The following is a 27,702-nucleotide window of genomic DNA, read 5'->3' as shown; positions in this document are numbered from 1 at the left end:
TGGGAGCTCTTTATCTGTTTCCTTACTTATGCAAAGGAGAAAGAGGAAAAAAAGTGAAAAGCTACAATAAATCAACCCCACAAACACTCTCAACTAAGGAAAATTGTTTTACAAAAGGTTCCAGGTGGCTGAATAAGAATGTCAATATAGTGAAAAAAAATAAGTGAAACCCATGCATAAGTTGTCTTATACTTCAGAGCAATGAAGTCCCCGAAATGATCAGAAATGTGTTTGAGAGGTTCAACAAAAAATTTAAAAAAAAGAAAAGTTCCGCAGGCAAGATTACTTTTGCAAAACATTGTAATTAAACATTTCTTTTAAAAACTGTCCACATTTTTTTTTATCAAGATTTTTTTTTCAAAATGTGAGAAACCGTTCAGCCGCAGTAGGCATGTGTAAACAGTCTGTTGTGTTTTGAGCAAATATCTGAAGCTATTTCTGTACTTGTTTAATCATGTTCTTAGCAGTCCAGGTGCTGGAACCAGTCACTGCAGCCCACAGGTAAGAGGCATGCTACACTCCGGACAGGTTGGGTAAACATGACTTACAGTAATCAGATAACGCTCTGATTCTACTCGATGCACTTGTTCTAAAAACGGAAATCTTTTTAAAAAATATATCAATACTAACGAAAAAAAATATTCAAGATTTTAGTCGACTATTTAATCCCCCCCTCTCATTTTCCTTTCTATGCTCCCACCCATTGCTCAGCAGGGTTCAGCTCAGCTGCTCTTCAGTTGTTTTTCAGGCTATAAAACCCCAGGCTGACCCTCTGGCTGTCTTTTTTGTCCACCCTTCTCTCTGTACTGCTGTTTTCCTGCACTATCCGCTGCGACCTGGGTCCAACTGGCCGAACTGACCATATAGTTTCAGGTATGCCCTTTAATGAACTGTGCAGCATGTTTGACTCAGCAGCGCTCCATGGAGTGGTCCTGCTTTTTGGGATTAGAAGGGTTTTAGTCCGCCATTGAAGTGTTGGAGAGCAGAGGCTGACCTCTTTTTGAAACAAAATCGATTCATTTCCAACTGTTTGCTTGGTTTTTACAATGTATTTTACAGGGAATTCTTTTTATAATGATATATCATGCATTTTATAGTATGTTTCCCTCAGTCCGGTCGAACATTTATGTGATTTGTTTGATTTATTTCTTTAAAAAAATACTTTATCAGACTTTTTTCTTTGTATCTTTGGTCAATTGGTTTTAGGACCAGGAAAGAGATGACATCAATGAAAATGGACAAGCTGTTATTAGAGCTGTTGGTCCTGCTGGGGTGAGGAAATTCAAAACATGTATCACACTGACATACGGAACACAGTTAAACCACACAATTGTATAGTGCAAACTATACATGGTACATAGACATAATTATTGTTATCATGAAGTACATTTCTATAATGAAAAATACAGTGAAAGCAAATATTTACTAAATTTATATTTTTTCTCATCATCAGATATTCTGTCATACTGCATGGGACTGAGATCAGGCCTCTGTAACATCCAATCCAAAAACATTGCTTTGTTCTCCTTGGACCATTTTTTGAATGATTTAGCTGTATGATTTCTCTGTTTGTTCTCTACTTTATTGCGCATTTGGATGAGCTGAACTCTTGATATGTTGCTACTTTTATGGAGCTTGTTGTGAACACTTAAATTTTAGTACTACCCGTCCTATCTGTCCGTTTGTCTAACTGAACTACTGCTGGTGTTCCCAAATGTGAGAACAGGCTCCAATCAGAGAAAAAAGTTTTTTTGTCTGTTTTGTATTGGATTTTTTTTTTTCCTGTGGGCGTCTCCCAACTCTCCTGTTTACAGGCCTTTTTCCAGTTTTTTTTTATTTCTGAGATATTTAACTACCTTACCACTATGATGAGTAAGTATATTAAATGTTCATGATGCTCAGAAGAAGTTCCAACCTGGTTTTTCATCAACAGCTAGACAGTATCTCTACTTGAGGTCAAAAGTATCCTTCCTCAAGCAATGTTGGTTTATCCAACTTTGGTCCTTTCTGGCACACTGGTTTGACCCCATTTACAATAAATCTACCAAATATAAATAAGAAGAATACATCTCAACCATACAGTACCTAGTCTTTGTCTCAGCGTAAAATCCAGTTGTTTTGTACTTTGGACAGAGTTCAAGATTTTTGAAGACTATGAAACAAGTCACCTGAAGGTGGTTGAGGGATCTGATGTGGATCTTTTCTGGGGAAATGTGTCTAGTAATATCCTAACAGAGTTAGACATCTCTTTAACTGTGAATATATCGGGATTAAATTTATAGATGGATGCACTAACATGTTCAAAACGTTATCATGTTCATAGAAAAAGAGCAAGTAAAGATTTGCTTAATTTTCTGAGTCTTATTACGCTTTACACTAATTAATGGTTTGCTATTCCCCGACAGTGTAGTAATCTAATTTAATGTTGTTTCTAGAGTCGTTGGGTTTAGTTTTGGTGCAATCCAAAGGCCTGATTATGATGACACTCCAAACCCGGAGTTCCTCAACGCATCCTGGATGGCCAGCATCCCTGATGATCAGCCATTGTCTGCAATCACAATGCCAGGAACACACAACACCATGGCCCTGTATGGCGGAGTTTATGCAGAGTGTCAGACATGGACCTTGGCCTCCCAACTTCGAGCTGGTGTTCGTTTTCTAGATGTCCGTGTGCGTCACGTCGACGGGAATCTGACCATCCACCATGGGGTGTCCTACCAGTGGGCTCATTTCGGACATGTACTAGAGGGTGTGGTTGACTTCCTGCATGAATATCCAAGTGAGACTGTTTTGATGCGGTTAAAAGAGGAATTCAGTGAGACAAATGACATATACAGTGCTGTGGTAGATTTCATCCATCGCTATGCTTACTGGGACCTGATATGGCACAGCAGAATGGTACCCACTATGGGTGAGGCCCGAGGGAAGCTCATCATTCTGCAGGACTTTACTGGTCCAGATTTGGGAATGCGCTACGGTTCCCTGGATATAGCCGATGCCTGGAAGGTATGAGAAGTTAATGTTGTTTTGTTTCAGCAACAATCAAACTGTAGCTGTTAGGATATATAATAATGCTCAGTCAAAGTAAATGTGTTAAAACGGATGGTGAATTTATGCAATCAAACTGAAGTTTCAAGAATCTTATAAAAGTAAATAATTTATATTTTAAAAAATATGTACACTGTAAGCTGGGTCATGATAGTATTAAAACGGTAAAACTTTTGTAATGTAACTTTACTGTTACCTGCAGGTACCAACCCTGCTGTATTTGGAGGAGAAATGGCAGAGTGTCTACAAACATCTGGAGGCTGCACCATCGGGAAATATGGATCAGATTTTTCTAACCTATGCCAGTGGAGCTGGCGTGTTTGCCCACCCCAGAGCTGTTGCACAGGGAATCAACCCACAGCTGTATGAGTACCTGCAGGCTAAGACAAACCAGAACCAGCGCCTCGGAATCATATGCATGGATTTCCCTGCTGCTCCTATGATCCAAACCATTATTGATTTCCAACTAAAAGAGGTTGTAAAAAACAGCAAAATGGATGTGAAGCATGCATCTTTTTTAGTCAGACAGATGATCAAACAATTTGCTGCCAAGAATTGACCTGTATTTTAATGACCCAGAACTTTACGAAAATTTGGTTAAATTTAAAAAAAATCAGCCAAGAGAAATAATTTGACTTTTTAGCCAATGATTTAAAGCTAACCTGTTTTCATACATCATTGTTTAGAAAATGAAAGTTGCAAAACAGGACTACTTTAATACAAAAGGAAATATTGAGTTTAAAGCCTTTGTTTTAAACAAAATTATTACGTTTTTTTAAATTGTTAAAATGGAAAATGCAAACTTCCTGACTAATAAATGAAATGGTTTAAGCTATATTTGTTTATAGCTCTTCTTATTTACTCATCTGAATGTGAGACTGGGTTGCACCTTAACTTTAATCTGCTGCCACCAGATGGCAGATATTCTGAAAAAAGTCTCCATCTATGGTTGCTTTAAGGCTTTATAGAAAATGTGGCACATGAACCATTTATCATACTCTTTTAACATTATACTTATGCACCATTTTCTGGTGGCCAAGCTCACAAAATCCTAAAACAACAAATAAAAAAGCAAGCAAAAACACTGTTTTTCAGTCAATGCAGTGCCATAATTGATCTTAAATGGTCATGATTTATTAATTACCCAGATGAAAATACAATACAGGGTGTGTTGGAAGAAAAAAAAAAAACAGATTTTCCCCTTTAAATAATGATCCATACCCCATTAACTGTCATGTCCCTTCCACAGGACATACACTCTTAGATAAAATTTGTTGGTAGCCCTATACTGAAAAAAACCCTACAATGATCACAGAAATAAGTTGAATCTGACAAAAGTAATATTAAATGGCCTGTAATTATATAGCACAATTTAAAGTCAGAGGAATTGACCAAAGCGCTTTACACTACATTCAATCATTCACAGATTCACACATAAACCCACACACTGATGGTGGCAAGCTACACCACCAGTCCCTCCGACCACCATCAGCAGGAAATGCACGTGAAGTGTCCTGCCTAAAAACACAACAACACTGAACGCCATAGCCTTGAACCAACAACACCTCCGACAAACCTCCGGTTGCAAGGCAAACCTACTTCATAATAGAATGGCATATATATATATGGGGGGTGCTTTCAGGGTTCTGCCCTCTGTTTTAGTTTATTTTTCGTTTCTTGGTTATTCTGTATTTATTGTACAGTTATTCTGTATTTCTTGAGTTACTCTCTGTTGCCCCCTTGTGGCTGTTCCTTCCCACTTGGCTCTTTTGTAGGCACTTCTTTTCACACCTGCTCCGTATGAGCTCATTAGCCCATCCTATGTTATGTTCCCCATATACTATATATATATATATATATATATATATATATATATATATATATATATATATATATATATATATATATATATATATATATATATATATATATATATATATATATATATATATATATATATATATATATATACTCCACCTCTGCAGTTCTTGTTTGCTGGTTTCTTGTTGTTGTTTTGTTGCTTTCCCCGTCTCTTGCTTCCCATGTGGATTTTCCCTGACGTTCAATGGATTTTTGGTTTTTAGTATTCTTCGTTTTCAGTTGCCTGTTTTTCTTTTTCTTTACTTAAATCAGTAAAACAAACAGTTTTCTATTCAGATTGAGAGGCTGGCTTAAGATGTGACCCCGGCGCTCACTGAGTGTGTGTGGGCTCCCTATGAATATGGGCTCCTATGAATACATCTCTGAATTTGGGTCCTCAAAGCCTCCCCCCAACCTGACAGATATTTTGTGTAATTCAAGAAATCCAGAAGGAAGACTATAAACAAGAGCATTCAAAGAATCTCAGTATTGGCCTTCCCCATTAGTTATGCTTCTGATTATATCTGAGACGTTGCGTTAAACCTTCTGCTGTTTTTTTGTTGTTTTTTTCCCCCCCTAATGTCTCAATACTGGGTGGCACTCTTTCTAATGGTTGTTTTTTTTAACCTTTTAAAAGACAGAAGTTAATAAAAATCCTCCAAACAGTGGTGTAGTCAGATGTTTATTCTGGTGCCTTTATATTAGTAGACAGATATTTGCTAAACTGAATAGTTTAATACATAGAAAGTATAATTTATTCAAGTGTCCCATTATTTTCTTGTTGGCTTAAAGCCCTGTGTTTACACTAAGAGGGTTTTACACTTGTTGAAATATCTAACTGCATAAATTCTGAACCTTGTTTTGAAAAAAGTCTGATTCGCAGAAGAAATGAACACCTCCATAGGAGAGGCTGGTGGTTAAAAATAAAGCAATATTTTGTGTGTCAGTTGTTTGCATCAGATGAGTTGCAGATTTTATCAAATTTCCTCTAAGAAGTAAAAGCTGTTGCAAAAGAGGTTGAATGTCTTCAACCAAATGACTTAACATCCTGTTTAAACTGCAAACAGCGTCCGCAAAGTTGTCGGTTAGTTAAGGGCAACTCATGTAGGAGTCTTAATTCAGAAGGAAAAAGAAGTTTAAAGGTTTCTTTTATGTTAAAACCCATTATCTGCAGCTTCTATTTGCTTGATTGAAATTTAATTTTAAAAGATGGACTCAAGACCTCAAAGTGCCGGATTAATTGCAATAATTGGTGAGATATTTTTCTGTTTATTACAATTTTGACATTAAATTTAAGTTTCTTAAACCTTTGCCTCTTTCTTTCTGTAGCTGTGATGAACATTATTTGGTGGATGGTGATGATAGCAGCCATTGGACTGGGTGGGTTAACTTTTATACATCAACTTAAAATTCTGAGGCATCATGAGTTTAAGTGATTTATTGGCTGTGCAGGTGCCACACATATGGACCGCTGTCCCCAGCAGCCCAAAATCCCTGTTTACCTGATCGTGCTTGGAGCAACAAGCCTCCTATCTCTGATTTTCACCTACAGCAGCAGTGGCTACCAAGACGGAGCCGTTCACATCCTGAGCGTGGTCTGCATGACTTTCCTGCACATCTTTAGTTTTGCGTGGCTGATAGCAGGTGTGAAAAAGTTTTAACTCTTTGCATTCAAGCACTTTCTGATTTACTGAAAATTTTGATAATAGAAACACGCTGGTGTAATTTGGCAATAAGATCAAAGGAAATGATTAGTGTTACCAGTTTGGATAAAAACTAAAAAGCCTAACTTATGCCAAACATAGGCTTAAAATCAGCCTTTCAAAAACAGTTTCTGTGTTTTCATTTTTTTTTGTCAAAAAAACAGGAAAAAATATGATGTGATGCACAGGAACTGCTGGTTACTTTTAAATTAGGACTAGAAATATTACAGCTTTTTTCCTTTAAGATCAAGTGCAAAGTCATCAGTTTCTTTAGTACAAAGCAATTTTCAGTTTGTATTTTAACATTTAAATCTAAAAGTATTCATAGGGTTTTATTGTTAAGAGTTTATTGTTATTTCAAAATTGCTAATTTATGATTTTTTCTTTTATATTAGTTACAGACATAATATGTACAGCAATTAAAGATTCATACATGGTATCTTCTTGTGCTCTTTCTGTAGGCTCGTCATGGGTTTATTCAATTTACCCTCCAAACTACAGTGAAAAGGACCAATACTGCCATAAAACGACCTACCAATTTGCATTTGTTGTAACCACACTCCTGTGGGTCGCCATGATCTTGGTGATCCTCTGCAGCTGCTGCTTCGCTCTCCTAACCTGCTGCACCACTGTAGTTGCAGGACGCCACTTGTTACCAGACCGCAAAAGCTTCTATGGTGCAACAAGTTTTCATGAACCAGCAACGGGGGATGTGTAATTGAAATTTTGGTTCTTGTGTTAAGATAGTAGAGGAAGTTATTCTTACACTGCTAACAGTGTAGAGTTTAGTCTTTCTGTTGACACCTCCCTGTGTTTCCCTGACATTATTAAAGCTTACACACTAGGTAGAACATGTAGCTTTAGCTAGAAATCCCTCTTATACTTTACATTTAATTATTTTTGTTCGTTATTTTCTAAAATAGACATATTCATGATGCATGAAAATATTTTTGCTTCACAGCTTAAATTCTCAAAGCAGTTTAGTATCAGTGATTGTTTTGCAGGCTCAGTTCAACTGGTTGCACCAGAGCTGATTAGATTGTTTCCTGTTATAACCAAATGAAGATAAGGCATCCGCTAGCACATACATTCAGTATGAATTTGAAATGTAAGTAATCAAAAAGACAAGGCTATGTGCTAAGACTGAGCTCTGAACCTCAAATTTACTATATCAAGTTGAGTTTTTACTTCTATGTTTTCTTGTATACTGATAAGTGCCTGATTACATATTTCTAGCTCTATTCTGAACCTAATTTACTTTTCTATCCATATGGCTCACAAATGACTGTTCAATACCCATTTTCATCTGAATTACTATTATTTTGTTTTTGTTTTAACGTCTCTGAAACCTGTGTAGTATTTACTGGAATCATGGGTTCTTTCTTTCACAATGCAATGTTTTTTTCCGTTGGTGTAAAAAATAGTAGCGTGTAGGAATATGACTTTAAAATGACAAAGAAATACGTAAGATTGAATGATAAATGTTTATTAATTTTTTTTTTTTATATTAATGAATTTCCATTACAATGTTGACAAAAGAAAACAATAAGTTCTTAATAAGATAAAAAGAGATCAACTTTGAAGAATAATTACATTTAAGTATCCTCCAGGTCTGGGTAAGTATGTTAAATCAATCAAAAATTACATCCATCCATGCTTGGTTTTGAAAACCTGAAGTTAATATAAATATTGTTCTGTATTTTGCATAGATTTTATTTGCACATGGATTAAAATGAACAAAAAACTCATCAAATTTTTTTTGAGTCCAATAAATTGTGTAATTTGGACATAAATCATCCTCCACCTTCCATTGAAAACATCACTGGGGTATGAAAAGCAGACACTAGATCTTGCCTAATTAAGAGGTCTCTTTATTTTAAATTACTAAGTAAATATGTTGATAGATAAAATTGGATAAAAGAAGGGTGTTATTAAATAAAAAAATAAAACATACAAGCTTAAGGTATTGTTTTGAATCAATAGTATTTATAATATTAGATAAAGATACAGTATTCATTTATTATTATATATGGTATATAACAGTACAGCAGGTAAACATATTAGCTAGAATACAGCAATTTTGTTCTATAGTCTATACTAGTAGGTAGCAGTAATGCGCAATCAACATTTTTGCAAAGCGCCATTGAACCTCACAAATAAGATTTATCTGTAGTACAAAATCTTATGTTAAATCTTTAGAATTTGTAAGAACAAAAGGTGCTAGTAATTTTCTTTCTTTCGTGAGTAAATTTGATCTGCTTGTTTAACGCCCTGTTCTTGAATCTATGTATAATATAATGTTGCCCCTTTATTTTTATTTTTACCGTTATTATTGTTCCCTCTCTGTTTATATTTGGTTTTCTTCTGTATTAAGATATGCTTTTTGCACTTTCTGTGAATGCAATTAATGCAGTTCTGTACTGGTATCTGGTGTGATGTACATTGGTTAAATATTTTTTTTTTTTTTGGAAAAAAAATGTATCTGTAGTACATTTTCCAGTACGCTAGGTGGCGATAGACACATTGATGGAGCGTTTTGCGGCATGTCAGTTGAAGTGGGAGCTCTCGTGGCTGTAGCTAACAGAGCATAGCTTGTTTTATAAATTTGGGTTGTCGGTTGTGGATAAGAGCTCCGGGGTGAAGCTCGGAGGAAGCTCTGTATCGGTGAGGTTTGTGGCAGCGCTGATCTGCGGGGTTGAACCAACATGTGGAGCTGTAGCCGCTTCGTCCTTCAGGATCTGCTCAGACAGTCTGCTGTCAGGAGCTTTTCTCTGACTCCTGCACAGGTCAGTGCCACACTGTTGTTTTTAAATAAAGATCTCAGATCAAACAAATATCTTACAGCTAAACCTCTGCTGCCTTTATCAATGCAAAAGCATAAATCAGACTTTTATGAGCTCCTCAGTTGTTCTAGATCCCAGATTTCTGACTTTTCCCTTGTCTTTAAATAGCAATATTTAGATGGATTTGACTTTGTTACTGATTTACCTGTTTTTTTTTAAACCTAGTTCTAGTACTTGTTCTAAACCTCCCACCAAAAATTTCCTTTACTCTTGTGAGAAAATGAAATTACTAGAATAGATTACAATGGAGGATCCCTTTATTGTTACACAATGGGGAAATTCTGGTGTTTACAGCAGCAAAAAGATTATATGATAAATTGTTACACAAATGTTGACCTTAGAAAAATGTATAAGAATAACAATATAGTGAAGAGCTAAAAGATAAACAATAAAATAATGCACTTTAAAGTGTTTTAACAATATAAAACTGTGCACCAATAACTAATATACAGCTATGGACTTTATTACAGTAATGGATATTTGAAAATAGCAGCAACATCAGAGATGTGTAAAATAAAAGCAGCATGTTATTTAACTGACTAAGGTAGAAACTGTGCAAAATCAGCATGAATGTAACTTATTGAGTTTGTTGGGAACAGTGATGGTTATAGAGTCTTCCAGCTGCTGGTTGGAAGGATCTGTGATAACGCTCCCTGGTGCATTTAGGGTGCAGCAGGCTGTCATCCTAAATGCATTATTATAAGAAAACAAGCTTAATCTTAAATCTTAAAATTCTGAGACTGTGAAATGTTTATCAAAATAAAAATAATCCTGTGATCTTGTAATCTCAACATTGAGCTTTTAAAAATATTTATCTTAATTTTCACATTGTGACTAATAAAACAAGATCACTCTGTGGGCATTTTAAGACAATATGATGAAATGATTACAGCAAGATAATGAAACTGCCGTGAAGCACAGGTTCTAAACCAAAAACAAACCTCTATGCATGGCATTTGGTTTTTAAGGTTTATTGATTGGAAACCAATCTGGACACTTGTGTGAATCCAGGTTTATATCCTTTTGGTGATCTTGGCTCAGGCGGTATTATTAAATATAGGAACATTTTGGAGCTTTAGATTTTTAAACCCGCACTACTTTACCCCAAATTATATATATTTGTTTTATTGTATAAAATTTGTACTAGGAATTAAAAGCCTGAATTAGGGAAAGTTCTGAATTTTATGTTATTAATCTTAGTGCTTATTTCTCTATGCTGATTTACTATTTAAATTCAGGATATGGTCCAATGTCTTTATCCTTGCATCATGACAAACAGTTAGTGATTTAGATATTTTCCCAGCACACTGTTGTCGTGGAGCGTTGGTGGCAGGTCCCGCTGTCGAAAGAGGGAAGTCCGCCGAGGCTTTACCCCCGAAGACACCGTATCTACAAGGTGGTGGAGGACACAAAACATGCTCCCAAGGAGAAGATGGAGCTCATTCTGACTCAAACTGTGGCAAGTGAGTATCTATTAGGGCTGCGTATTTTCGCCAAAGTCCTGAATCGATTCGATTTTGATTCATACAGTTCTAAATGGATTGATTTCAATTCGATCTGTTTTTACAATAATGAAAGTGGTTCATATGTGTTTCAGAATACTCATGTATTTTATTTTTTCCTGTCATATTAAACACAAAGTGCAAACTTGTAAAACAGACAGTTTAAAATTGAGATGTGAACAAAACTGTCTCAAAAGTGCAAACTTGTTTGTGAAAAGTGAAATAGCCTCACTCGAGCAAACAGACGTGACACAGCAGACATGCATGAGCTGCATTATCATCACTGCACAGACCATATTTGCAGCATTGTCTGTAACAACTACAGGGTGTTTGCTGGTCAGCCTAGATTTGTTAATGTCTTCCATCAACCTATTAGCTATATTTGCAGCTGTCTGGCTTGAAGTATTTTGAGTGCATCTTTCCTGCTCATTTGAATGTGAATGTCATGCATGTCACTATAAAACTAATCGATCTCATTCCCTAGACATCGATTTTGCAAAAATGTAAAGGAATCGATTCAAAATCGATTAAATTGATGTTTTTTACCCAGCCCTAGTATCTATCATCCTCTTGTTGGTTTTAAATTACCTGTAAAAAGTCACAAATCACATTAAAACCTTTTCTTTGCATTCGGAATAACAGAACTCGGTGGAAGAGGTGATACAGTGTATGTGAGGAAGTCTGTCGGGCGGAACAAGCTGCTTGCCCAAGGCCTTGCAGTGTATCCATCACCAGAGAACAAACAGATGTTTGCTGAGGAGCTAAGAGTGCGTACCACATGATTTATTTTTACTAAAAACGTTAAACACTCAGATACAGCTCTTCATTGTTATGTTTTATTGTAACCCAGCTTTTACGCGAGGGCAAACCAGACCAGAGGTTACAAACCAGAACGGGACAACTGGTGAGTTTACTAGCATATATCACTCGTTTTCAGAGTTGTTCCTGCTCCTGTGGTTCCACTCTGACTGAAAACCAATGGGATGTGAAATGTAAAAAACGACTAATGGCTATAAGCTTGTACTAAATGCCCTCTCTTGTTTTCACAGACGGTTGACCTTCTTAAACACTCCAAGCTCAATATCATCAAAATGCCTTCAGATGAATTCCAGCTCACTAAAGAAGTCGTCAGCAGACAGTTTGAGAAAAAGGTTTGTCTGCTGTTTCTTTTTTTTTTTTTTGAGTGGGGAATGCATCCCCATATGAGCATTGTTAAATATTTAAAAGGGGATGTTAAAGTGAACTGATCTGCCATGTAGCAGTATAATTTAACCCTGACATATTTAGAAAGATATAATTTTTTATTTCATTACATTATAAATCCAACATGGCACCCCCTGCTGGTAATACCGCATACTTTTAGTGGCTTAACGATACGTCAGCCATTTTTATATACCGTAAATTCTCTAATATTGGCCTGTATTCCAATAGCGGCCGGGTCTCTAATAATGGCCGGTCTCGCTGTCAGAGGAGGTAAATAATGGCCGGTCTCTAATACAGGCCGGGGCTATAAACGTTTTTTCTGGGCATACCTCAACATTATACTTGTGGTAGTAAGTAACATACAAGTACCACAGCCCTGCGCAACTGGACGACAGCCGACAGGCCCTGACTGCTGCCCGTCTGCGCGAGGAAGAGAACAGACACGCAGCAGAACAGGAGGAGCGCGAGTGATGAGGAGATTAAAGGGAGAGATGAAGAGGAGGAGAAAAACTGAGGAGGAGAATTAAACAGAATTGGAGGATTTTTTTTTTTTTTTTTTACTTCAAACCAAGCGAGACATGGCAACTGTACTTTTTCAATAAATGAACCTAGTGTTTTATAGGTTCAAATAGACACAAAATCTCAATTTTATTCATTCCACTGGTAGTCTGTTTTGCTCAAATAGCAATAGAGGCCTGTCTCTAATTCTGGCCTCTATCCAATAAAGGCCTGGACCGCGATGCACTTGAGTGAAATAAAGGCCCGGGCCTATATTAGAGGATTTACGGTAATTAAATAAAAAATGCCACCGTTAACTTTCATTTCTGGGAAAGTATTTTTGTTAAACCGAAAAAAAAAATTCTCGTTTTTTAATGATGTTTGCAAATATTTCCTCAGCTGGGAGTTGTCGTTCCACCTCAGGCATTGACTCTGCCTTTTGAGCCAATAAAGGACGTGGGCGACTACTGGTGTGAAATTACAGTATGTATTTCTCCCTCTCATTGGCTAAATTCAGTTTTTCTAACTAAATTGAAACACATTTTAAGCTGTTTATTTTCATCAAACAAGATCACATCAAAAGCATTCCTTTGTGCATATTAAGCATTTTCTGTACTTCTACTTTCGTAGCAGCTTCTGCATGGTTGACCTTTTTTAAAATGACACCAGTGGTTGTGCTTACTTTGTCTGCAAATGTCTTCCAGGTGAATGGAATTGACACAGTTCGCATCCCCATGTCCCTGTTACCACACGAAGATCAGTCTGCGACCTCCCAGAAGCAGAGAAAGGCACAACGGAAGCTGCAGGAGGCTGATCTTGCCTCACAGGCCGCCGCCGAGGAGGATGGCATTTTAAAATCCATTTCTGAGACAGAGGAAGCAGAGGACGCCAAAAACTCTGAGACATTGACTGCCCACACCCAGCAGGGATCAACACCAAGTGATAACTCAAATGAAAAGTAACAGACTTCTGAATAATTAAGTAAATATCAAGCTGATGTTTTTTGTATTACTAAATAAAAACACAATATGTATCAATAACTCTGAGAAGTGACCTTAATCCCACTTTGGAATTGGTACGTTTGCTTGTTTAAAACAGAAGTTTATTTGCAATACAGTGAGAACTTTGCTATTAATAATAAACTGTGTTACAGTTTAGGTCAGATGTTGGTGTTTGTTCTTCTTTGGTGTTTTTTTCTAATATTTAAGGCTTTTTATAATCTTTTTGCAGGGTTGGATCATTATACAATGATACAGTATCGATTCATACATAGGGTATAAGTTCATACTTGAACTTAAACCCTATGTTGGTCTGTTTCACTGCTTCAAAACAAGTGTCTTGGGTCATTGTTCTGTTAAAGCACACTTTATGCCCAAAATTTAACCAATAGACTCAAAACAGTCATCCTCAGATGAAGAACAACTGATCCAGGATGTTCAGGTACAACCGAGGCTGAAGCTTGACGTCCACTATACTGGTTTCACTGAAGCCATATTGTTCCCTTAAATTTGATGGTGACTTGATTTTGACACTTATCAAGCCAAAAAACACATTCTGGAGAAAACAGTCCTAAAGATTTTTTTTTAACAAAAGCTAAATTCAGAAATTCCAGGAAAAGAGATAAAGTCAGACTCAACCAAACGTGAGGAGAGCATCCTGGCTTCATCTGTTCCATCAACACCAAGCAAGGCTCCAAAGGTGCTGGTACTTCAAACCAGGTGCATGTAGTCAAACTATAAGTTTTGTTTGAATAGAATTCAACTTTATTGTCATTACGTTGTAAAGTGCAAAGCAACAAAATTCACTCTCTGCATTTAACCCATGCCCTTGGGGAGCAGTGGGCTGCTATTGTGTGTCACCTGGGGAGCAGGGCAGGTTTAAGGGTCTTGCTCAGGGAGTCAGAGTGGCAGTCTGTGGGAGTGGAGCTTGAACTCAGAACCTCTGCAGAGTTTCTGCGGGTCATTAAAAGTCATTAAATTATTATTCTTTTAAAATAAGGCCTTAATTGTCATTAAAATGCATTAAATGTGATTATTGTAGCATTTAAAATTATTTTTTAAAAAAGTTTCTAAAAACTATTTTGTCTGGTTCCGTTCATAACTGGTTACACGTGTTTGAGCAGAACTGCTTCCCGAAAATGTTAATTTCAACAAAAGTGGCTGGAAAATTAGGAATTTGGGACATGGCTGCAGCCTGTCGATGGTAAAGATGGCAAAGGACTTTGCAGTGTTTTATTTATATATATATATATATATATATATATATATATATATATATATATGAGAGTCATTGGGTAATTGTTGATGGCATTAAAATTTCTAAGAGCATTAAAAAGCATTTATTTAGTTACTCATTCCTGTATAAACCACGCTCTGGGATCCAAGCACGATGCCCTAACCTCTAGGCCACCACACCCCCATTTGAGAGACCATGAGGTTAATAGATTGATTCAGAAAACAAAAGCCAAGCAAATGTCTAAACAGCCACTTCTCTTACTTGAAAATGTCATAAATTGTCATTTTTTTCCTCAAACTATTGACTTAAAAAGCAAATATAGTAATGTGCAAATCTCAGTTTATAGATTTATCTCACATTTCTATGTGATAAGTCTGTCTCTGATGAAGTCTTGAGCCAGTGGCCCCTGCAGAACCCTTTCCTTCTGTGACTACCAGTGAGCAAGGACACCTCTGGACTTTGCAGGGACTTAAGTCCCGTGAAAGTATTCTGTGAAAAACGTAAGTTATTCCCAGTTATATTTTGACAATAGAATGTTATCCTGCATCAAAAAATGAAAACCTTTCAAAGTTCATGTTGTGTAGTATTGGTAGGTGGTGACTGGACTGTGATCAGGAGTATCTAACCAAGTGAATTGAGATCCTAAATCACTCCTTCCCCTTCAGTTGTGGCCATAAATACAAAGTAAACAGAAGATAAGGTAAAACTAGAAAAATTCAAAAGTGGTTTATTGAATTTTAATCAAACACACAAGAAAACAAAAAAAGGAAGATGTGAATAACAAATACACCAGCCTGTGATTTTGCAATGCAAATTCCCTAGGCTTAAACTTAGATTTAGTCCTGCATCACATTTCTGTAATTGTCTGACTAAATGTGCACCCTTAGCCTGCCAATTGAATGTTTACAGTTTTTCTTCCATCTTATACAAAGGGATTGAGTTGGATTGGTTCACATTATAGACCTCTGAAGATATCCTATTAATATATTGTTAAGTAACACCACTATACAACTGGGGAGAACCAGCATGTTAAGGAAGGATTCATCTGGCCTTTCAGAAGCAAATTATCTTATATACAGAGTTTCTCTAATAATTCACATGAAATGTAAAACTGTAGGAAGAAAAGATGCAACAGTGTCCATCAGAAAAATAAAAGGGGAGTTCAGCTTTAGCTCTTTAAGCTAACTGCATTTTTTTCTCCCATTAAACATTCCTGCATTTAAACTGTTCAGACTGAACTCAAAACAACTGAAGTCAATGGAAGAGAAGGCTAAGCAGAAAATAAAGCAGTAATGAAAACACAGTAGAGCATATTGAGATGTTTGCAGCTCATTTGGGAAGAACTCTGAAGTGCCTGATGGGAAATTATTCACTCAGAAGGACTGTTTTCAGCAGCAGCTAGAGGTCAGGTCACCATTTAGCTTTATTACCACAACTGATCAAATTCAGGTGTTCGTTTTCTTCTAAATCAACATTATAGCATCCCTTCTGCTACATGCTGTAGCTTCCGCAAATATTGGTCGTCACATTTTTCTCATTTTAGATCATGATCATAGATCAACAATGAGAATCGGTTCCCAGAGAACCAAACATGCTACGATGTTCTCTGCCACAAAAACAATGAATGAAAATGCCATGAATATGTTTTATACACATCCAAAGAATAAACATTTATGATTTGGAAACCTTAAAAACACTGGTTGGGTTTCTCTTTAGGTGTAGGGCTTATATTTACTGTAAAGGAGTAACTGAGAAACACCATATCAAACAGAATAATAGCAGTTTGTGACATTGCAGGGTGTGGAGCAGGAAGAAAATAAAAACAGGTTGAGCTTCTAGAAGAAGAGGCTTAATCTGATAACGGGTAATATGTGATACAAGGTATCTGTATGCCACAGCAGTCCACAGCTACAAGATCTAGAACCCATATTTGGCCTGGGTCTGACGACGTGTCATCCTGTTTTCTGCCCAGCTGTTCTTCAATTCCAGCTCACGTTCCTTTGCCTGGGAAAAGAGAAAATTTAATATTTAGAGATTTTGTTTATCTCATTTCTGATTTTTTCCCTCCATTTTCCAATCAAGGACAGTTTGTGCTGTTGTGTTACATAAAACCTTAATAAAATGTCCCCAAACAGGCTAAAGAAATATCCACAGGATGAAACACTTAACACTTTGGCAATACTCTACATTAATGAGACCACATTTATTATTCTCTATGATCAAAGTTGACTACAGTTATTCTGTAAATGAAGTGTTTTCACAGACTATTTTGTCTGAGCATTTTCTAGTGCAAAAAATAAAACTTTAAAAATATCAAAATGTGAATTTGTATTAGCAAATAAAAATCTTATCAGTGCATAAAAAAAAAAATCTAAGTTGTGATGAATATTATTGAAACCATTTTAGTGTTTCAGAGGTCGCTCACCTGGTGAATGAGATACGTTATCTGATGCTTTCGCCTCTGTTGTCCTGTAGGTTGTTCTCCTCTTCTCTGCAGAAAGAATGAAGAATAAAAAAAGTTGAATTTTAAGCTTTGTTATTTCTAATGTTTTCATCTTACCTTTTGTTTTTATTAAGACTCTTAAACATTATTCAGATGATCTAACAGCTAACTAGCACATCTTGTCAGCTCATAAAAAAGATCCAGCCAGCGCTCACCTTGCTGAAGGACTGGCGGGTTTGTTTTTCCTCGGATATACTCTTGGTCATCCACTGCTGGTTCCCACTCAGCTGGTCGTCCCCCTTGATCTCCAGAAACTTTACCTCCTCCTTCCCTCGGTTTCTTTTCCCCTGCAGCCGCATAAACTGCAGAGCAGGCAGATTAAAAAGAAGTTACAGAATATGCAAATGGTGTGAATATTACAAGCTGGTTTTAGATCCAGGCTGAAGCATAAACAGAATAGAAAAACAGGAACATGTCGACAACTAACTATGCAACCGACTTCTTACCGCTTCGTCATCAAAAATGGAGGAGTTGCCAGGCTCCTCTCCTTCTGCTAACTCGGGGTTAGGATCCTGATAGAATGGCTCATTATAGCTTCCCTTTAAAAAAAAAAAAAAAAGAAGGCAGGAGCTTTCACATGAAGTTGTTGTTTTTCTTCCATAGATATAAGAATGAAGTTAGATGTACCTCAGAGAAAGCCTCTGGGCCAGCCATGGGTTGTTCATACTGATTATATTGACCTTCCCATGCATCCGTTCCCTCTGGGTTCCCCGCAAAATCCAAAGGTGCATTTGAGCGTCCTGGCTCATTGGGAGTCACATAAGGAAAGGGTTCTGCAGGGGCTGCTGGCTCAGGATCCACACTCGGGACGACAGCAGGAACAGGTTGGAAGCTGTCTTCCAGGGAAAAGTAGTTCTGAGGAGTTATGTCTTCTTCGTTATCCTGGTCATCCGTTGCTATTTGTTTGGCCACCTGCAGGGCTGCTGACTTTGCCGCGGCTTTGATGGCGGAGGGAGACGCGCTAGAACTGATCAGACCTTGAGCAGGAGTTCCAGGTTTGGGTCCTTTGGGCTCTTGCCGTTTAGTCAGCGTGTGAGGAATCAAAGGTCTCTCCATCTCCTTCACTGTGAGGTTTTTGGGTTTGGGGAGAATGGAGGACAGACCTGACCCTGCACCCTGGTGAGAGCAACAGACAAATTGGTTCACCCTGCTTCAAATGTGTCACATTTTCTAATGATACAGCAACACAGTAAAGGTGCTTTTTAGATGAATGGGTTTTATTATGACAGACCAACTCAAAGCTGGTCTGCATTTGTATTCACTTCTTTTTTTTTGCCTTTAGATTATGTCCCTACCATGTTGCCAAATATGTATTTGAAACAAGCTCAAACTCTGTTAGATTGGATCAAGAACATCTCTACAGGTAAGTTCTTCTAGATTTAGTCTTTGGCTGCAGCTCTGATTAATGCTCTGCTTCCACATTAGGTGAGGTGGCAGGTTACATCCTTTTATATTTAAAACTCCTTTCGCTAGCAGATTGTGTTTTCTTTAACATGTTCAAAGCTGGGGACATATTGTTTTCAAAGTAAAGAGCAGGGGAAACTAGCTAAATATAGTGTTTGTTTTATAAGAAACATCCTTTTAAGTATATACTGATTGTTATTTCTAATAAAGACTCAACCTTACCTGGGCTTGTAGCTTCTTTGTAGCTGGTTCATCATCATCCGAGTCAGACTGTGAATTAAAAATGATCATAAATTACACCCCCAGATCCAAACACAGTGTACTACATGTGATCATAGACTTGATTTAACTTACATCTCGTCTCTGGACTTGTGGCACGGGAATCTTGACAGGCTCTGTTCGTTTCTTTGGTCTGGGCAGACTGGATAAGAACCCTCCTGTAGATGGACCGAAGTCCTCCCTCCCTGTGTTGTCCGCGGCTGCAAAGCCTTTAGCCCTGGCTGTTCCAGATGCTTTAGGAGCAGGCAGGAACGAGAAAAGTCCTCCCCCGCTTGGTTTACTTTCGATAGTCGATGTTTCCTCTGAGTCACTCTCATCACTGCTACCATAGGCGACTAGAGACATGTTTGCTGAGCTTACCGAGGATTAATATTCTACAGGAACAAGTGGACATGGATAAACACTTCTCCTTCAGTTGGTCTGAAGAAGCCACGAACACAGACTTCTTAATAAGCCGATGGAAATGTTAATAGTAGAGGTAACTTTGCTCAGGCAGCCACAATGTAAGAATTAACCGCATATGGAGTATTACAAAAGGGACCTGGTAAAACGGAGCTAGCAAATGTTAGCTAGGCCACCGTGGTCTAGTTCCGCGCAATTTCTTGTCCAGGTCAATTAGTTTTAGTAGTAATAACTTCTATTGAACAAATAAACCGAATGGGTCGTTTTAAAGTCTATATGTGTCCTTAGAACTGAGCTAATTACTCCATGGACTGCATCAAAACATTCGCCTTCATCATACGTTGATTGAGGACAACTGCCGCCTTCTTCTTCTGCTGTTATTTACAGCAGTACTGGGGCTCTTCTTCTTCTGCTGTTATCTACAGCAGTACTGGAGCTTTTGCGCGCCCTAGCGCGGAATACGCGTAGTAGATGTTATAAAACGATCAAGAAATATAACTTAGACTAGACACCTTTTATTGTGATTTAGTGCACACAGAGTGTATACAAAACGAAGTTTCGTTTAATACAGCTTTCCAGATGGTAAATTAATATTTTCATTCCACAAAGTGCAGCAGTGGTCAAATATAAACAGTGTGTTAGAAAAAAAACTTGGTGCAAAAAACACATTGATGGTGCAAATATACAGTATTTTTAATTGGTGTTATCGGTGTGATGCAGAGTCTGTGACACAATTTAGAGTTTTTCCATGTAATTATGTCTTTAAATAAACCAACACATGCAAAACCCACATGCACGTGTAATAAAAATTTACAACACAAATAGATGCATTGTTTTATTTTATTTTGTAACTTTATGTGAACCATTTATCTGAGCACAATATTCCAATAGCTGTACAAAATTTTGACTTATGTTGTACATTTACCCAGACTATACATTCCCATTATTATTATTATTATTATTTTGATAATTTGTAAGCCTTTGCATCCTGTTTCTGTTTTGAATTGTAATTAGCATTCTGTGTTGTCCCACTAAACAATGTTTATTTTATTTATTTAGATGAATGCTGCTTAAAGGTAATGAAAACACCCAAACCTGATATATTATTTCATAAACTATATTACATTTTCTATTATACCAAGATTGCTGTTACATTTAAGATAAAGCCAGAACAAACCAAAGTTTCTACAGCTCCTTCGGGGTTCCTGTAAACTTTTCTGACTAGTTTCCATATATTTCTGTGATGAAAAATGTCTAAAATCAATGTTTGCATTTTGTTTAAATCCAAAACCTGGTTACAAGTCAACTTTAATCCCTAACATTTATGTTTTGTTTTTTTTTTGCTGCTGTATTTATTTTTTTATATTTTTATTTTTCTAATTTAGATTTTGCTAAATATATTCACAGCTATTAAGTAAAACCAATAGTTTACCATTAATTCCAAATGCAAGTAATTTATCCAGATATTTTAAAAAACTGAAATAGGATTTTCTTTATAAATTTTTTGAGAAAGCAGCTTACAGATACAAATACAAAGAAAAACAAGGAACAGAACACAGTATGCCAGGGATATATGCTTCTGCAGAAAACACACTGGTACAAAAAGAAACAAATAAAAAAAACAAAAAAAAAAACAAAGCAGATGTTACAGATATGACAAGTTAGAAACATTAAATAATCTATAAAATTCATATTTCCTTACAGCTGTTTTCTTTGTACTCTTGCAAATAGTAGATACATATAGATCAATATCCTGAACCAAAACTTAAAAAAAGGGTGAAGATTATGAAAATGTATATTGGTGAATATGAAATTTACCAAATATAACAATTAGATTGTCAGTCTTCTGCTTGCATCGGTATTCTTTTCATGAAAATCAAAAAATAACATGCTCGAACCATATGAAAAGTTTGGTTTCAACATCATTATGAAGTTATTACCTTCTTCGTAATGGGAATCTTAATGCTTTGATTCATTTCGCAGTTGTTCTGTTTTGTTCCAGCCAGTAGGGGGCGCTGTTTTCTGGTTGCACCTAAATACTGGGGGGCGCGTCTGTAGAGGAAAGCGGGTTTCAATTTCAAACCTAACTAATCCGGAGAGCGAGCTAGCGTTTATACAAACTAGTCAATATACCTCGCTAATTTGTAGAAATTTATTGAAAATAGAAACACAGCCTTTGTCGTTCGGCCGCGGTTTGTTTTCGTAGCTCTTCATTCAAAGAAGAAGAGGGGGCGAACCGCTCGCTGCGTCTTCGCTCCGATTTTTCCGCGCTTGGTTTGTTTATTTGGATGTCGGCTCGACGCTTGGATTAGTTTTTTGTTGTAGAAGGTGGCAGCAAGGGATTTTAGGCTAAAAAATATATATTTGTTGTAACACATCTCTTACATTGAATCTGAATCATGCCGAGGACCAACAGGCAAAAGGAATACAAACCTGGAGACCTGGTGTTTGCTAAAATGAAGGGATATCCACACTGGCCTGCAAGGGTAAGCTCCCGCCGTTTGCATATTTAGCTCCCAGCATCCAGTCTGCTGCTAACTTCAGTCTTTCTGACCGTGTTGCTGCTTTGGTACCTTCTTGTTCACCCAGGAGAGGCCTAACATAGGCAGCTAACATGTGTTAGCTTAGCATCTCCGGTTTTTTGTTTTTTTTTCTAAAGCCAACGTAACGAAAAGAGCCAATAGTTTGCTATTACGCATTTCTTTAAGACGCACCAGCACGTAATAAATCCAGTCATTAAACACAGGTGCTGTCGCTGGCTTCTTTTTATTGACCCCTCCGGTGTTCCCGTGTCCCCTGAGGCCTGTTGATGCTAGCTGGAAGTTGAAGCTTTTCGCGGACTCTTAACGGTCGATAACCGCTGACCGTTTGTGAAAGTTAGCCAACACCACAACCCATGTTACAGCAACGCAAATACCAATGTTTTATCATTAAATACATTTTAATGTTTATCCTTACACATGTATATGTAACTCTGTAACTAATGATGGTTATTTTATGTTTTACTGTACGTCCACCTGTTTACCTGACCTCACATGTCGCCACTGCACTGCTTTTTTATGTTAAAATGACTGAAAACTTACTTTTCTGCCACATAATGTCCTTAGTTTATCATTTTATTTTCAGATTGGATTTTGTTTTATCAGTTTTATCTATCCTAACAAAGTTAACACTGTTTAATATAAAAAAGAACCGGGAATATTATAAAAGTTGCCAACCTAAAATACCCTCAATGTTAGATAAATGAATGAAGATGTCATCTAAGAGGTTAAAAGCAGGTTATGCGCTATTATTTCTGAAGAGCTTAGAGAAGGAGAAATGACATATATACAGTGATGTTGGAAGAAACAAAATCATATTTATGTATTTTTTTTTTTTTTTTTTTTTACTTTCCCAAGAGAGAAAAATCTAATATGACGCCTGATTCCATAATATGCTTATTTTCTTAAACTGTAATTAGGCTTTTTAAATAGTTTGGTGTTTTGGTGGGCCTTTCTTTGTAATAAATGTCACGGTTATTTAAGAAACAGTTCTGAAGCTAAATGTCTTTATTCACCTCTTAACTCCTTAATGGTGCATATAGACATATGTGATGGATCAGGCAATGAGAAGGATGGACCAATCTTTGCGTTTCTAAATAAGCACCAAATGAAATCTATATTTAAAACATAGATTACTACCAAAAAGGGCAAATATTTATAATCAAACAACTAGCAAAACATTGTAATCCCTTAAAAGTGTTGCCAAAGTAAAGACCTAGAAAGAAAAAAATGCTCAATATTAGAAGAAACAGTAAGAAGGAACTATGACTCTGGGCAGTGTCGTTTCCCTCCCTTTCCTCAGCCTTATCAGCTTCATGTCAACAGAATTTGGGTCCTGCCCCAACTACCATCTCGCAGCGTTCCTATCTGGTGAATGCCAGAAGCCCGTCTGGCAGAGACAATAGTCGCCATGCCTGTCTGTCATGACGGCAGTGTTTTTTTGTCTCTTTATTTCGCTGTGCCCTTTTGGAAGACTGTTACTGCCAGCAGAGAGGCAAACCCAAATGATGCATGATCAGCAACTTAATATTTTTTTTATTACGGTTAACTGAGACTCAATGTTATGTATCAGTTACCATTGAAAATTATTTAATTTTACTATAGATAATTGCATGTTATAGATTTGTTTTATTTACATGTTCTGAGAAATCATCCTTTCTCCAATTTCTTTTGTTTTTAAGGTAGTGTTTTATTATTGTTTTGATATTAGATGGATTCTTTCTATTTACCTGTACACCTAATTAGGATTTTATCTTGTGTCGTACAGATCGACGAGTTACCAGAAGGAGCCGTCAAATCGCCCTCAAACAAATATCAAGTGTTCTTTTTTGGAACTCATGAGACGTAAGTATTTCGTGTCTATGCCTATAAATGTTTCGCTTTTGCAGGAAGCATGTCATTAAATCCTCGAACTTTCATTTAGAATAAATCAAATCAGCATTGAACATAATTTGGAGAGCTTTTTGGTTGATATCACAGCTAATTGTTCAATGGTGGCAGGGCTTTCCTCGGAGCCAAGGATCTCTTCCCATATGAGGAGTGCAAGGAGAAGTTTGGAAAACCAAATAAGAGGAAAGGCTTTGCTGAGGGACTCTGGGAAATCGAGAACAACCCCACTGTCACTCATGAAGGATACGAGGTTGGTAGTCTTCATGAATGAAACAGGCCTAATAAATTCTTAAATTAAGTGTATTTGCCCTGAATTTGAGATGGTGAATTAGATGATTTTTGGTGGAGTGAGTATTTCTGAGATATTCTTATTTTTAAGAACAATTCCTCTTGTTTCATTGGCATTTGTAGTAACTGCTCAAATCAAGAGAAAATACACTTATTCCAAGGGAAAAAAATGGCTGTACTATACACGCAACAAAAATTATATATAGTCTCTCCTGTGGTATATTTTTCAGTAATGCTACATGTTCCTCACTCTCTGAGGTTTATGTTGGCAGCAAATTTAGAGCAAAAGACATAAAAACTAGTAAAATCCTACCTTACTGGTATTGCATTCACTACATTTAACACAGTGTGTTCCTTATGTCACACAGCCCATAAAACCTGTGAGAACTTGTTCCATTCTGTTGTGTTCATAAAGTAACATCTCAATTCTGGTTATTGTCTGTGGCCTTGATTAATGAAACACACGTTAAACATTTGTTTTGTTTAAGCTCAAATTCTGTTTGAAAGCATATTTTATTTATTGATTTGTATTTTTTTTTCTTTTCTTTTTTTAGTCTGCAAAGAAGGACAACTCATCAGAAGCTGCTGAAGACACAGGCAGCTCGGAGAAAGCCAATGCCGAGGGCAGCAGCGACGAAGATGAAGGGACCCTGGTTATCGACGAGAAGAACGAGAAGGGGGGGACTAAGCGAAAAGCAGAGGAGTCCACAGAGGTGAGCTTCAGGCTGTCTGAACGGACACCTCCACTGCTAGATTCCTGCAAGGCTCTCCTCACCCTTCGTTGCACTTTTGACAGGACTCTCCCAAACGGCCAAAGGATACAGAGGCAGAGGGGGACAAATCCAACACCGATGCCAAGCTGAATGATGTGGATAAAACCAAGGCCACAGCACCTTCCTCACAGAGTGAGTCGAAACCAGAAGGCCAGGAGAACGCTCCACCAGAGGCCCAGCTAACAGCGGAAAAGGTAAAACCTGCTCAACAACATGCAGATTATCATTAATCAGATAAAACAAAAAAGACATGTGATCTTTAAAATTAGAAGCACACAGATATTAGAGAGTAGCATCAACATCTACTCATTGAACAGATCATTCAGCTATTATAATAGGACACAAAATACAGGTCTGATATTAATGTGCAACTTTTTAACAATATGAAATCACCTTAGTTTACCTTTAGAGAATTACTAGGATTAGTTTGCTTCTCTGTTAACTTGGAAGCTTCTGATAGCAACGTCACAAATGAACATGGTGTTTATGGCTGTCTAAGGTCTGTCTGCATTTAGAAAGTCCGCACAGACAGATTATGTGTTTGCTACAAAAAGCAGATCTTCAAATGAACTTCTTATTAGTGTTTTCCTTTCTGTTTTTTTTTTTTTTTTGCAAAAGGAAACTTAATGAAAAAGTTTGTAATACAAAAATAATTTTGGTAATCCTAACTGACACAAAAAAGAAAACTTTGAGCTGAATTTATTTTAGTCAGTGAAAAAAAAAAAGAAAATGAATAACTCATCTTTTTATCTAGTGTATAAATATCTGGTTTGAACTACTGCACCGCTGTTCAACATCAAACATCTCATATTTATTATCAGTTTGTTTCAATGTACACAACAGCAAAGGTATTAGAGTTCATTTGTGTATCCATTTTCTTTTTCTAATATACCCCTAGCTAATTTTTTTATTTTAAGACTAAGAAATTAACAATTTTCTTTAAACTTGTTTAGTTAAAGGTATCTTTATGTTAAAGCATAGATGAGTATTAGGTTGAAAATGTGTTCAAATAAAAAGAACCCGCACAAAATCACAAACTACATTAGTGAAAACAGGCCATTAGCCCTATTGAAGACATGGGTGGTAATATTTTTAAAGCAATAATGTAAGAAATCTTTTTGTATCCATTGTATCATTTTATGATGTTGTAGATTTCAGAATGTTAAGCTAAAAGCTCTGCCCTGATGATTTCTTTTCTTTTCTCCCTGCAGCCTGTGACAGACAGCGCTTAACATCTACTCAAAAGAAAACCAACAGCCCTCAATGCTTTTCTCTGGAATTCAGGCATCGACAGAAATACTAGTAGGATGCCGTATTTCAGCGGTTTAATTAATGAGCAAGCTACGTGAGAAAACAAACAAAAAAAACAAAACATGTTTGTATTAAGAGACAAACAAATTTCCATTTGTCAATTTTGGGATGTTCTATATCCCAGAAACAAAAACAAATCTAACATTCGTTGATCGGTCTTCAAACAATTGAGCTGAGTGTTTTTAAGCTCTTGTGCAAACAGGATTTGGATGTTTATATATTTTTTATTTCCAAGTGCAATTACATAATTACAAAGACTGAATAATAGGTGTCAAAAACTTTTGTTTTCAGTTTGAGGGAATAAATAAACTTAATATATACTGCATTTATCACAAAAGAAGATCTAAATCCCAAACATGTCTTTGAGAACTACTCCCAAATAATGGTTTTTAAAACATAATGTACAGAATAATGGAACACATTTTCACACAAAACGCTCAGCTTTAGTTTATAACCATTTCACCCCCGTTTGTATCAACCTGCTTCTCAGCCTGACTAGGCCCTTTATTCAGTCATTGAATGCATGGTAAGTTGCACTTTCAGTCCCATTGTTTGCTCTTGTTATTAGCAACACCAGTTTTGTTGCTCTGGTGTGAATGCTTCACTGTAGAGCAACAAATTGTGTAGCTAATCTCTAAATTTTCTCATACGTGGACCTCTTGGTTTTCAAAGACATCGATCCTGCAAATTGTGTTTAATTACCGACTGCAAAGAACGGCCTTGTAACTGTCCAAGCTGATGGTAGAAAGCAGAAAGACATTCCTGAGTGTTGTCTCAGCTTCACCTTGAAATGTTAAGGTGGAGCGGTACAGATAGCTGCAAGGGTGGAAGAGTTTCTTACCACATCTGGATGAAACCCATCAACTCAAAACACAATCTCTGGTTACATTTGCCCAAACCTGTCACTGATATTCACTGCATTGATATTTTTTTTCTCCTAAGTGATCAAGGTGTTTCCATCACAGTTTGTTGAATTTGTAAAAAAATATATTTTTTTTTTTTTTTTTTTTTGCCCAATCTTGTAACTGGAATACAAGTCATTTTACTTCAGTGGTCTTATTGTTTTCACTGTGATATAAAGTTGTGGATGTGATTGTTCTTTCATTGTTTCGGTGTTTTTTCAACCGTATAGCGGTGTTAGCTTCAAGTTTATCAAGTCATCGAAAAAAAGGGAAATTCCTCAAAAGAAAAAAAAGATGATGAAACCTTTCCTCCACTTGATTTCAGAATACATTTGTTTTCAAGCGTCATGTTTTCCTTTTGTTTTCGTTTCTTTGCTTTTTGTTTTCTTTTAGATGCTGACATTCATCTTAAGCTGCTGCTTAGTTTGCCATTGTAGTTGCAAGTCAATTTAATAAACATGTTGATTACCAAATATGAACGCTGCTCTCGTCGTTTTTTTCAGGATACATGGGAGTTA

The 27,702-nt window shown here is 36.7% G+C and overlaps 5 protein-coding genes across 5 annotated transcripts; 4 read left to right on the top strand and 1 right to left on the bottom strand.

Moving 5' to 3' along the window:
- The first annotated feature begins 453 nt into the window (after positions 1-453).
- Positions 454-3,883, top strand: si:dkey-266f7.9 (uncharacterized protein LOC100006223 homolog). Its single transcript, XM_038279437.1, has 5 exons — positions 454-501; positions 749-873; positions 1,207-1,272; positions 2,436-3,006; positions 3,251-3,883. Exons 3-5 carry the CDS (start codon positions 1,220-1,222, stop codon positions 3,605-3,607), a joined length of 981 nt encoding a protein of 326 aa, XP_038135365.1. The 5' UTR covers positions 454-501; positions 749-873; positions 1,207-1,219; the 3' UTR covers positions 3,608-3,883.
- A 1,989-nt stretch (positions 3,884-5,872) lies between these two features.
- Positions 5,873-8,502, top strand: LOC119779641 (transmembrane protein 272-like). Its single transcript, XM_038279354.1, has 4 exons — positions 5,873-6,160; positions 6,238-6,288; positions 6,361-6,552; positions 7,073-8,502. Exons 1-4 carry the CDS (start codon positions 6,118-6,120, stop codon positions 7,327-7,329), a joined length of 543 nt encoding a protein of 180 aa, XP_038135282.1. The 5' UTR covers positions 5,873-6,117; the 3' UTR covers positions 7,330-8,502.
- A 625-nt stretch (positions 8,503-9,127) lies between these two features.
- mrpl9 (mitochondrial ribosomal protein L9) lies at positions 9,128-13,697 on the top strand. The gene is made up of 7 exons (XM_038279353.1): positions 9,128-9,397; positions 10,758-10,917; positions 11,599-11,723; positions 11,807-11,860; positions 12,006-12,107; positions 13,057-13,140; positions 13,362-13,697. Exons 1-7 carry the CDS (start codon positions 9,317-9,319, stop codon positions 13,617-13,619), a joined length of 864 nt encoding a protein of 287 aa, XP_038135281.1. The 5' UTR covers positions 9,128-9,316; the 3' UTR covers positions 13,620-13,697.
- Positions 13,698-15,593: 1,896 nt separating this feature from the next.
- prcc (proline rich mitotic checkpoint control factor) lies at positions 15,594-19,882 on the bottom strand. Its single transcript, XM_038279351.1, has 7 exons — positions 19,154-19,882; positions 19,022-19,069; positions 18,023-18,511; positions 17,842-17,934; positions 17,551-17,697; positions 17,318-17,383; positions 15,594-16,896 (listed from the first exon to the last, which is right to left on the bottom strand). Exons 1-7 carry the CDS (start codon positions 19,421-19,423, stop codon positions 16,810-16,812), a joined length of 1,200 nt encoding a protein of 399 aa, XP_038135279.1. The 5' UTR covers positions 19,424-19,882; the 3' UTR covers positions 15,594-16,809.
- Positions 19,883-21,505: 1,623 nt separating this feature from the next.
- On the top strand, positions 21,506-27,663 carry hdgfl3 (HDGF like 3). Its single transcript, XM_038279352.1, has 6 exons — positions 21,506-21,966; positions 23,789-23,865; positions 24,022-24,160; positions 24,753-24,911; positions 24,995-25,165; positions 26,183-27,663. The coding sequence occupies exons 1-6, from the start codon at positions 21,880-21,882 to the stop codon at positions 26,201-26,203; spliced, it is 654 nt and encodes a 217-aa protein (XP_038135280.1). The 5' UTR covers positions 21,506-21,879; the 3' UTR covers positions 26,204-27,663.
- The last annotated feature ends 39 nt before the right edge of the window (positions 27,664-27,702 follow it).

This window comes from Cyprinodon tularosa, unplaced genomic scaffold (genome assembly GCF_016077235.1).
Source record: "Cyprinodon tularosa strain WSP-4 unplaced genomic scaffold, ASM1607723v1 ctg15, whole genome shotgun sequence".
Taxonomy (NCBI): Eukaryota; Metazoa; Chordata; class Actinopteri; order Cyprinodontiformes; family Cyprinodontidae; genus Cyprinodon; species Cyprinodon tularosa.
Note: the sequence above shows the minus strand (reverse complement) of the source record. Positions and strands in the feature narration are given on the sequence as shown.

What these genes read in the sequence shown, in the direction of transcription:
- si:dkey-266f7.9 (XM_038279437.1), top strand. Translation starts at nt 1,220, where the DNA reads ATGACATCAATGAAAATGGACAAGCTGTTATTAGAGCTGTTGGTCCTG. An exon ending in GAGCTGTTGGTCCTGCTGGG is followed by an intron (nt 1,273 to 2,435) that starts GTGAGGAAATTC and finishes TGTTGTTTCTAG; the next exon opens with AGTCGTTGGGTTTAGTTTTG. An exon ending in ATATAGCCGATGCCTGGAAG is followed by an intron (nt 3,007 to 3,250) that starts GTATGAGAAGTT and finishes TGTTACCTGCAG; the next exon opens with GTACCAACCCTGCTGTATTT.
- LOC119779641 (XM_038279354.1), top strand. Translation starts at nt 6,118, where the DNA reads ATGGACTCAAGACCTCAAAGTGCCGGATTAATTGCAATAATTG. An exon ending in CGGATTAATTGCAATAATTG is followed by an intron (nt 6,161 to 6,237) that starts GTGAGATATTTT and finishes TTCTTTCTGTAG; the next exon opens with CTGTGATGAACATTATTTGG. An exon ending in TTTTGCGTGGCTGATAGCAG is followed by an intron (nt 6,553 to 7,072) that starts GTGTGAAAAAGT and finishes CTCTTTCTGTAG; the next exon opens with GCTCGTCATGGGTTTATTCA.
- mrpl9 (XM_038279353.1), top strand. Translation starts at nt 9,317, where the DNA reads ATGTGGAGCTGTAGCCGCTTCGTCCTTCAGGATCTGCTCAGACAGTCT. An exon ending in GCAGACAGTTTGAGAAAAAG is followed by an intron (nt 12,108 to 13,056) that starts GTTTGTCTGCTG and finishes ATATTTCCTCAG; the next exon opens with CTGGGAGTTGTCGTTCCACC. An exon ending in ACTACTGGTGTGAAATTACA is followed by an intron (nt 13,141 to 13,361) that starts GTATGTATTTCT and finishes AATGTCTTCCAG; the next exon opens with GTGAATGGAATTGACACAGT.
- prcc (XM_038279351.1), bottom strand. Translation starts at nt 19,423, where the DNA reads ATGTCTCTAGTCGCCTATGGTAGCAGTGATGAGAGTGACTCAGAGGAA. An exon ending in CCATTTTTGATGACGAAGCG is followed by an intron (nt 17,698 to 17,841) that starts GTAAGAAGTCGG and finishes CCTGCTCTGCAG; the next exon opens with TTTATGCGGCTGCAGGGGAA. An exon ending in CCCGCCAGTCCTTCAGCAAG is followed by an intron (nt 17,384 to 17,550) that starts GTGAGCGCTGGC and finishes TTCTTTCTGCAG; the next exon opens with AGAAGAGGAGAACAACCTAC.
- hdgfl3 (XM_038279352.1), top strand. Translation starts at nt 21,880, where the DNA reads ATGCCGAGGACCAACAGGCAAAAGGAATACAAACCTGGAGACCTGGTG. An exon ending in ATCCACACTGGCCTGCAAGG is followed by an intron (nt 21,967 to 23,788) that starts GTAAGCTCCCGC and finishes TGTGTCGTACAG; the next exon opens with ATCGACGAGTTACCAGAAGG. An exon ending in CCCAGCTAACAGCGGAAAAG is followed by an intron (nt 25,166 to 26,182) that starts GTAAAACCTGCT and finishes TTCTCCCTGCAG; the next exon opens with CCTGTGACAGACAGCGCTTA.